The sequence below is a fragment of the Planococcus citri genome, chromosome 1 (genome assembly GCF_950023065.1).
Source record: "Planococcus citri chromosome 1, ihPlaCitr1.1, whole genome shotgun sequence".
Lineage (NCBI taxonomy): Eukaryota > Metazoa > Arthropoda > Insecta > Hemiptera > Pseudococcidae > Planococcus > Planococcus citri.
In genome coordinates, this window is record NC_088677.1 from 35,682,667 (window position 1) to 35,693,125 (window position 10,459).

A 10,459-nucleotide genomic window follows, 5' to 3' on the forward strand; every position below is an offset into this window, starting at 1 on the left:
AAGTTACTCAGTTCAAATAAATAGTTTAGAGTGAATATTCAACATGTATAACTCATTCTTAGACTTACGTTAATACCTACTTATCTTGATTCATACTTATGTAGGTATGTATGTCTATAAATATACCTATACGAACTCTGTGATTTTATTTCATTCAAAATTTCCACTTATTCAAGTAGTAGCCAGGCACCTAATCTTATTTCTTTTCTACGCGAAGGCTTATCATCACCAACTTCCTCATTATGATCTAAATAAGCGTGCAATTTCATGGTCCACGTTTAGCATCACTTTTGAAGGATTTGTTGGTGGATAAGTAATCAAGGTTTTATAGCGAACAACGCTGCATGAAAACTTAAATAGTATGTGAAAAATAATAAACACGTGTGAGACTCACAAACCAAACACTTTTGTACCTAATTTAGATAAGCACGATTTCAATAATGAGAGAATAACATTGTACATACCTAGGTATTGAAATAGGTACCTACCTATGCACTTTGTATACTTGCTTCGTAAATTAGAGAAAAAAAATACGTGAATAAAAATAATCGACTTACCACATCGGATTTGACAATTTTAAAACGTGAATTTAAATTTTTGAGATTTATTTGAGAAACTGATTCACTCGCGGTACTTGATATGCCCATTTTTTCACATTAAAACATTGAATTGTAAATCAGCTCGATAAAATGTTCACTTTTTAGAGCAGTGTCTTTCATGTAAAACGATCGAAAAATTATCAAATGATAACACGAAGCTGTGACATAATCGATGTTACGAATCAACAAACAATATGAACCTATCTATCAATACACTAGACAATTCGATAAAATGGCATAAAAACTGGTTCGTTATTGTTTGACAGTTGAATAAGGAGTATAAGTCATAAGTACATACCTATTCGATGTACAGGTATGAAAAACATGAATCAAAACATCATTTTTCTTTCCCTCTCTTCAAGATCAATTTTATCAGTTCAAATAAAATGCGTTAGTAATAAAAAGAATTTAATAACCTTAAACGGTTAAAAATCAAAGCTTTATCAAGCTTAATTATCACGCGGAAAATTCTTCACCTACCATCTCTTTCTGAATATAAATAAATTTACGAGTAAATTTTTAATCTTGATTCATCATGATGAAAGTTTTTAGCTGAGTCGTTTATGATAGGTAGGTAAGTCTAGGTACCTACGATGACAGTAAATCGATATAAGTACCCAAATTCTGACACTTCATAACCCACAAACTCCAAATTTTTCAAGAAACGAAAAAAACTGATTAAAATAAAATGATAACATTTTTTTGCATGTAACGATTCTATTATAAATGTGACGGAAATAGAAACATTTTGACATAAAAATTTTATGGATTGTCTTATTAGGTTTTGAGAGAAGTGGCTTATGAGAGGTAAAATTTCGTTTTGCGATTCGAGATAAGAAAATTTAATAATAGGAAACACCTAACATAACCACGAATTATCTCATTATCTGCTATTTACCTTATCTCGAACAGTCAAACCCGAATTTTTCCTTCAGAAAAGATTTCATTTCACACAGGGGAAGGAAGACGTTCCAGTGAATATATGGTTCAAAATATTGTGTTGAAATGTTGAAGAATATACACTTGAACCAAATCATCGGATATCTTTTAATGATACCTATACCTCAAAATTGATTTTCATTTTAAAAAACTATAGCGTTAGGTAGGTAGGTAAAAGGTTCTTATGTAAGTTTTAAATTCAAACTAAATGCAGTATAGGTAAATTGAAATCGATACTTGAGATCTAATCAAATTGAAAAAACTGAGAAAAAAATTTTAAAAAAGAATTACTAATTTACTTACTCCATTTCACAAAACAATATTTGTGACGCGACCAGCGATACCATACCATAAGTCGGAAAACTTTTTTTTGAGATAATCGCGTTTTCATGGAAAAAGTCAGAAAATATCAAAAAAAAAATTTTTGTCGATTCATATACTATGAAGCCTATACTTTGGAATGGGTGTACCCACCGATCTCAAACACGTCGTTTTAGTGGTGAAAAACCGGTTTTACAAAAGTGCTTTTCAAAAAAAAAATGTCAAAAAAAAAAAAAATATTATGATGTAAAACCATTAAAAGATGAAGAAAATCAAAAAAAAAAAAAAATACTGTTCACTGGTTTTTAAAAATGTTACAAAAATAACCCAAACTTTCAAAAACGTTTTTCTCAGAATTTTGGTTTTTGAATTTCAAAAAATACGCAACTTTGAAATTTTGCAAATTTGTCAGATTTTAATATTTTGAAAATCTGTTTGCACCATTGAAAAGAGGAAGAAAAACACTACCAGAAACCACAATAGAACGAAAAAATTTTTGGCCGACATATGGTATGGTATCGCTGGTCGCGTCACATTTTTTACATTTTGTTAAAATTTAAAATGTCTAAAAATTTGAATAGAAAAAAAAATTAAAAGTGAAAGAAGTGAAAGAATTAGAAAAAACTGACAGTTTATTATTTCAAGTTAACTTTTTGAGGGACGCACGATATTCATAGAAAATATTTTTATAAATTTTTTGTAATACCTACATTTAAACAACTTTGAGTCAAAGTCAAAAAAATACAAAATCAAACATGGACAGGTGTGTTTTGGGATTTAAAAAAAGAAAGGATAGAACATCTGAGTTTCATTTTCAATAAATAAAAAAATTACAAATATCTACGTGGGTGAGATAAAACAATTCGATCTACAGCAATTTTACTGATGGATTGTGGGTACCTGTAGCACATTTCTTGATTTGTTAGGCTCAACTTTTCTTCTTTTTTTCGCACATAAAAATTGTGGTTAACCTTGACAAAGACCATGATGATGAAAAATATCCAGCATTATTTCTTTCGTTCATCTGTCGTAAAACTAATCTCGCATAATCTATTTAAACATTATTTCCTCGTGAATACGAACGAATCAGCCAAATTAAAATTTGAAAACAAGTTGTACGGTTATAACAACCGATGTATAAACGTTTAAAACTACGTATTTCGCTCATCGCTGTCAAAATCACGTAGTTCATCACTCAACGACGTGATGATGATCACTGATGACAACACGATAGAAAACATATAATAATACGTATTGTATCATTAATTGGAAGTTTTTTTTTCAAATTAAGTAAGAAAGGTATCAGAGAATCAACTCATGATTTTGACTTCTGAAGAAAAACCTTTAAAAAATTGGACTGCATTTTATTATCTTGCTAAAATGTTTGAATAATTTTTTTTATTTCAACTTCAAATAAAAGGTAAGGTAACTGACCTACTTACAGCACCTTCAAGTAGGTAGTTACTTTTTCTTTTTCGAAATGAGGGCGGGGTGTGTTATTATTTTTTGGAAAATTTGTTGGATTAAGTATTTCATCTTCGAAAACATTTTTCAATTAAAAACAATCCGTCGATAAAACTTTACAATTCACCGAACCATACGTATAGGTAATAAAAATGTCTTTCCAGGTAAACTAATACTTACTTTAAAAATAGAAAATCCTGGATGTATAGAACCCTGTGATACAAGATCATTTCGTTGAGGGAAAATTCGACTGATGAAGTGATAATTTCCGAAAGGATTGATGTTATCGCCGCTCGCAAAACTGTAATTTCTGGATGAGTAAAAACAATAAAAAGATGTAGGTATTGCACTCACGATGGAAAATAAATTACGAAGGATAGATAGGTATTATGAATGCTTACGAAGACTGAGAATTTTGAAATCGTTTTCTCAGTTCGGCAGCCCTATGGTGGAAGTTGAATGGCGGCGCGAACATTGTTGATGGTGGCCGATTATCGAAAGGATTTGGCGAATACGGTATAAACGGCATATCGTAAATGATCAACACTCGCGAATTTCCATCTTTTACCGGCTACTGAATACGAAGTACTGTGAAAATCGCGTTCGTCAATTATTTAAAACCGAGTTCAAGCTTAAAATAACATCCGAATGTTTAAATTTCCACTGACTCGAAAGCATTGTCTATGTCTACCGTTTCTGAAAATGAAACAGTTTGTTTCGTACATGTCGAGTGTGATGAGTCATATTTTTAATTGCCAATTTTTCTCCCGACTTATTCAAATTTTTAGAAATTAGGTTGCGGGAAAATTTACTGAGCAAATGCCATCTGAATGAGTTTTCAGAAATTTATAATTGCCTAGCAAACCCAGATTTCACAACATTTTTTGGGGTTCTGGAATTTTCAAAAAATCGCTGGATAGGTCTATGTACTCCAAAGCTGATTTAAACTACCGAAAATCGACTCGAATGAATGTGAAAAGCAAGGTGTAAACTGAATTTCAGAGTTTTTCATCAAACGGTAAGAGACAGCGAGGTTTCAAATTTTCATTGACGAAATTGCTACAGGACGAAAATATCGTCATACAGAGGAATTATGTTCACTTTCTCGTTTTTGGGGATTTGACATGATCTTGGTAGGAAACACCTTGTTCGTAGGTAGCGGTAAAAATCTCAAAAAATAACTTATGAAATCAATTTGAACAGATTTTAAGACGGTTTCGGAAAACTGGAATTTCCAAAAAGTCATGGTGGCTCCAGAACGGCTTGACATGCATCACCTCCAGTCGGCTCAGCATGTTGGAATTAGCTTAAGAAATAAATTTCAGCTCTTCACCTTCATTTGAGAAAAATTTTGTGGAAATTTCAACTTTTTTAAAATATGAATCGCCATTTAAAATTTCAGGTTGCTATCTGTATTATTTTTTTGATTTTTGATGATCTTGGAAAAATAAAACATGGTGACTAAAAAAGCTGGGTACATGGTCTATATCCTATCTACCAAATCAATTGAAAACAAATTCGAAGTGTTTTCAGCTGCTTCAATTCAACTTTGTCTGATTCAAAATGTTTTGTGATGCTTGAGATACTTCTCTTCTTAGTAGTTTTGGTTGTTTAGTACATAGGTAGGTACCTAGATGTACAGCAAAATTTTACAAATTTGAATTACACATTTCACTTTGAAAACTTTCAACCTTAGTTGCGTTCAACATTTAACACACGTAGACGGAACTCGTCAAAATAGCTGGCTGGTGAGGTACTTAGCATGCATTGAAAAGAAAAACTGATGCTGAAAAAAAAATTCCGTTTTAGTTTTCAGTCTCTACATTTTCAGCTTCGGTTTCACATTAGGTACTTTAGCTTTCACGTTTCAATTTTAGTCTCAGTTTTTGGGATTTAAGTTTCAGTTTTATCAGTTCTCAGTTACAATTTAGTTTAGTCATAGTTTCATGAAACCATGAAATGAAATTTTACAAGAGGCTGAATGCTGAAATAACGTGGTGAAATTGCATTTAGGAAGTTAAAATTAAAAATTAAAATTATTACATTATTTGGTTGATACATATTATATTTTCAAGTATTATTCGCCAAATTCGTTAAATTATTAAAAAATGCAAAAAAATCAATTTCTGAAAAATATAATTATTGTATTGGTATGTTCGTTGTTTGTCTTTAATTAAAAACGACTATGGATGTTGTTTAAACAAAAACTTTGAAATTTACAGTTATTAAATTACAAACGCAGCTATGAAGTCTAAATTTAATTTCACCTAAAATTGATGATTTCGTTGTTGCTCTCGTAAAATTTGCTTTTTAAAAACTGAATCAAATTTTTTGCTTAATTTTGGACTATTGTTTTTCCTTTTTCAATTTTCAGACATTCCCCTCATTATAGATATTTTAATATTTTTATTTTATTTTATACTGAAAGATGAAAGATGAAAACAGCGAGTGAACACAATTTTTTAATTGAAAAACTTCATTTTCTGTTTTTTGTCGGGCAGGTAGTCAAAATTGGAAATGGAAACCAATTATCAAAATTGTGAAACTACAAAAAAATTTTCAAAAGTTTTACTTGAATTGGAAAAAAATTAGAATGCCTCAAAAAAAAGAACGAAGCAGGATAGCAGGAATACAGAATACAGATTCCGTTCTTTTGAATTTTTCATTTGTTCAGTTTTTCGTTCTTTCACAATTTTCCCAACACTGATTCAAATGTTGATTGATTTCATGTCTTCTTTTTGGTTTCAATTTGTTATGCGAAGCTCCGTATTTTTTTCTCTAATCCTTTCGTTACATCGAGTCTTTTTGAGTAAAATAAAAAACGAAAATAAAAATTATAAAATAAATAAAAATAAAAAACTTTGGTTCGTTTCGTCAGAGAAGATTGATGATGTCACTCTATCCCAACCAATCACGGAATAGCATTATTTTGGAACGAAATAATCGATGTTGCATCGATTATCGATTATGATCAAATCTTTACGTTTGCACTTCTAGGGACTAGGTGCACTCACATCGATTTTATCGATACAATTTGATATTTTTCTGCATCACATTATTCACCTTCGCCACCAGCCCATCACTTATCTACTATGCGATGCCCTTCTAGCTTCTAGTCATTGAGAATAAGAATTTTGTCAACTCAAAAGTTTGCAATTTACAAAAAAATGTATTGTGGATGAATTCTAAACCACTTCCACCGTCGCATTTACTCCTGTAGTCAACAATTATGGCAGCAAATGTACCTGTGTCAAGATTATTCACATCCGGAAGATTTGGTAATTATCTCACCTTTTGTTTGCATTAATTTCTGACATCATTCAAAACTCTATCATTCAACTCTATTTCGGCATCTCTTTTCAAAATTCGCTCATTTCGAACACATTTTACTCGCATATTGATCGTCAAAATTCACCACGTCTGTCTTCATGTTACAAAAAAGATTAAAATAATCAACTCATTCCGGTTGAAAATTTATACTTTATAAATTTGTAGGTTTCCTGAGTCCATCCGTAACGAAATCGTTGCAGATTCGCGAAAACTCAACCGGAACTCCGCCTCCAACAAAGGTATGTGTTATTATGTGAATTGTAAGGTAAATTTTTGTTTTACAGGCTTACCGTGATCGGAAGATGCACTATTCAGACTAATATCAGTGTGCAATACCCGTAAATAACTGTGAAACCTCTCATCTTCGTGTTAAAAGGTTTAAATTAATTGTATAATATTTTAAAATGTCTATGGAGAAAAACTTATACGACAGTTCCTTGCTGTCCAAATCGTGGCAACGGGACGATCCTTCTCGAAAGCCAACGCTACCTTCAACGGGAAGTAAACCGGATCCGATGTATTTCTATAACCGAACCGTAAGAAATGACGCTTCTCTAGTTCCGCCTATTCGTCAAACTGCTTCTATTTTCAAACAACCTGTAACCGTACATAAGAATCAAGAAAGTGTCGTTAAATACGATTTGAAGTACGGTCCTCAAGAAAAACCTAAGCAGTTGTTTTGGGAAAAGAGACTCGAAGGGCTTAGGGCTTACGATACTGACGGATTCGAGTTACGAGCGATGGATCTCCCTTTAGGATTAAAAGCAGTTGGACCTCATGTATCTCAGGAAACGCTACTTCAGTCTGTAGCTACTGCTTTGCACGTATCTAATCATCCTGTTACGGGCCAAACTGGATCTAGATCGAATTTAGATAAGAATTCCGGTGTGTTTTTGAATCCTGATCAGCCTCTTATTCAAGCAGTTTCTATTTGCGAAGAGGATATTAAAAAACAAGAAGATAAGGTTAATTCGGTCAGGAAGAAGTTACAAGATGCTATTAAATGTATAAGTTGAATTTTTGTTTAGGTGCGTTTAGTTTACTTTGCTTTTAAAACTTGACGATTAATTTATGTAGTATTGGAATAGTTTATTACGATGTGTAATTCGTAAGCAGATTTAATTATTTTTTGAAAGTTTTTGTACAGAAATAAGATTATGAATTAGTATTCTGTATTGTTGACAGTTTTACCACCGATATGGTATTTTTTAAATGTATATGTATTGCTTAAATATGATTCAATCTAAAAAAACGAATTTTTCCCTATCTATATTAATGTACTTATAATTAAATTTATATTTTTTCAATTGTGTACAATTTAATAAATATTTAAAAATTCACTAAATTTTTTTTTAGTGTACCGAATCTCTCTGAAATTCCGTAATAATCAAGCTGAAGATGAAATATTTCTATTAGTTTTTTTAAATTAATGCTTTGTATTTTATTTCAGACCAAATTTGGTCCGTTGAAAGATCAAGATAGAATCTTCACCAATTTGTACGGAAGACATGACTGGAGATTGAAAGGTGCTTTAAAACGAGGCGATTGGTATAAAACCAAAGAAATTCTTCTCAAAGGACCAGAATACATTATAAGTAAGGATCAAATTCGTCATGTATTGCAATTAGGAACTAATTTGCAATCTCTAATTACTCTCATCATTTCAGATGAAGTCAAAACGTCTGGTTTGAGAGGACGTGGCGGTGCTGGGTTTCCCACCGGTATGAAATGGAGTTTCATGAACAAGCCATCAGATGGAAGGTTAGGTTCTCAATGTTTTCATTTGATATACTTCGTGCGGTTGCTTGAATTTTCTTTTTTTTTGACAGGCCCAAATATTTGGTTGTAAACGCCGATGAAGGAGAACCTGGAACATGTAAAGATAGAGAAATTATGAGACACGATCCGCATAAATTAGTAGAAGGATGTTTAGTAGCTGGCCGTGCAATGGGAGCTCGAGCAGCGTATATCTATATTCGCGGTGAATTCTATAACGAAGCATCCAATATGCAATTGGCTATCTGCGAGGTTTGTAGTAATTGAGAAGTAAAAGTGATTGATTTTTTTGTTCATTGCTCATCAAATTGAACAAAATTTCAGTTCTGGAACAGCATGAATTTCTCTCTCATCAGAAATTTTATTTCTATTTAATTATCAATATTATCGAACTTCGTTTAATTTCAGGCCTACCAAGCTGGTCTAATTGGTAAAAATGCCTGCGGTTCTGGATACGACTTCGATGTTTTCATGCATCGTGGAGCCGGTGCTTATATTTGCGGTGAGGAAACCGCCCTAATAGAATCAATCGAAGGTAAACAAGGAAAACCCAGACTCAAACCTCCTTTCCCCGCCGACGTGGGAGTTTTCGGTTGTCCAACTACCGTTTCGAATGTAGAAACTGTCGCTGTTGCGCCGGTAAACTAAAATTACTCATTTATGAGAATTTGAATATCTTTCCGAAGCATTCGGTTTCATTCTGTTATAATTTTACAGACAATTTGTCGTCGCGGTGGTGACTGGTTTGTTGGTTTCGGACGACCTAGAAATTCCGGTACAAAATTATTCAATATTTCTGGTCATGTGAATACACCCTGTACGGTAGAAGAAGAAATGTCGATACCTCTTAAAGAATTAATCGAACGTCATGCCGGAGGAGTTATCGGAGGTTGGGATAACTTACTCGCTGTCATACCTGGTGGCTCATCTACTCCATTAATTCCCAAAAAGTAAGTTATTTCAGGAAGAAAGCACGTTTCCAGTGTTGTCGTTTACTTACCTTCGGTATTATTACAGAGTTTGCGAAGAAGCTATTATGGATTTCGATGGTTTGGTAGCTGTTCAAACAAGTTTAGGAACAGCTGCTGTGATCGTAATGAATAAACAAACTGATATAATCAAGGCGATAGCTCGTTTAATAATGTTCTATAAACACGAATCGTGTGGCCAGTGTACACCATGTAGAGAAGGTATTAATTGGATGAATAAAATGATGTATAGATTCGTAGAAGGCAACGGTCAAACCGGCGAAATCGACATGCTGTGGGAATTAAGCAAACAAATCGAAGGACACACCATTTGCGCCTTAGGCGATGGTGCTGCTTGGCCTGTTCAGGTAAATTGCCCTCTGCTGTTTTCATTTTTCTACTACGATTTTCCTTTGAAATTGAATTTTTTAATAAAATTACGTTTGTTGTATTATAGGGCTTGATTAGACATTTCAGACCAGAAATAGAAAGAAGAATAAACGAATTTCAAAAGCAAAAAATCACAGCGTAGATAATCTACTAGAAAATGTTTTAAAAATAAATCATCAAATGCTGTTACGTATTTTATAATTTTGTAATTTTGTCATTGTTGTAAAAATTTAGTATTACAATGAGAATATTACACAGGCCTACCTATAGAATTTATCTAGAAAAAAATGAACGTAAAAAACTGATTATAAAATTCGCTTCGATAATAGTTATATTTTTGTTTTTTTTTTTTTTTCATATTACAATTCGTCTGTAAATAATTGTAATCATATTGTTTTTTGTTTTAGAATAAACAAACCTGATCAAAATCCCTTTAAAAAGAAGTTTTTATGGGGGAGGGGAGAGAAATAAAGTTAAGTACTTGATCATTTTTGGTGATTCGTTTCTTCAAAATTTTCTTGTTTTTCCGGATTTCTTACAGGAATAGAAAAATCATTATTGAAATGTTGTTACCAACCTAATTCCAATGATCAACTCGATTGAGCTGTCTCAATACAATTGAAATATATTATTTTGATTCATCAACAATCCACCTATGATAACTCGAAAGTC

The 10,459-nt window shown here is 32.3% G+C and overlaps 3 protein-coding genes across 7 annotated transcripts in view; 2 read left to right on the forward strand and 1 right to left on the reverse strand.

Moving 5' to 3' along the window:
* The window catches only part of CalpA (calpain-A), a 33,177-nt gene extending 29,172 nt beyond the window's left edge, over window positions 1-4,005 (reverse strand). The window contains exons 1-2 of one of the 5 annotated variants that reach the window (XR_010556216.1): window positions 3,725-4,004; window positions 3,504-3,633 (exon numbers count right to left, since the gene is read on the reverse strand). Coding sequence is in view for 4 of the 5 variants with exons in the window: in XM_065344308.1 (XP_065200380.1) it covers window positions 3,504-3,633; window positions 3,725-3,852 (258 nt within the window). In the remaining variant the exon portion in view is untranslated. Of the gene's footprint in view, window positions 1-557; window positions 905-3,503; window positions 3,634-3,724 lie in introns of those variants that run through there. The other 4 variants (XM_065344308.1, XM_065344307.1, XM_065344311.1 and 1 more) reach the window with 4 other exon arrangements.
* A 2,453-nt stretch (window positions 4,006-6,458) lies between these two features.
* On the forward strand, window positions 6,459-9,980 carry ND-51 (NADH dehydrogenase (ubiquinone) 51 kDa subunit). Its single transcript, XM_065344313.1, has 9 exons — window positions 6,459-6,601; window positions 6,819-6,892; window positions 8,104-8,248; window positions 8,321-8,414; window positions 8,483-8,681; window positions 8,838-9,068; window positions 9,147-9,379; window positions 9,447-9,765; window positions 9,855-9,980. Exons 1-9 carry the CDS (start codon window positions 6,553-6,555, stop codon window positions 9,927-9,929), a joined length of 1,419 nt encoding a protein of 472 aa, XP_065200385.1. The 5' UTR covers window positions 6,459-6,552; the 3' UTR covers window positions 9,930-9,980.
* On the forward strand, window positions 6,461-7,998 carry MBD-like (methyl-CpG-binding domain protein 2). Its single transcript, XM_065344316.1, has 2 exons — window positions 6,461-6,601; window positions 6,938-7,998. Exon 2 carries the CDS (start codon window positions 7,058-7,060, stop codon window positions 7,667-7,669), a length of 612 nt encoding a protein of 203 aa, XP_065200388.1. The 5' UTR covers window positions 6,461-6,601; window positions 6,938-7,057; the 3' UTR covers window positions 7,670-7,998.
* Window positions 9,981-10,459: the final 479 nt, after the last annotated feature.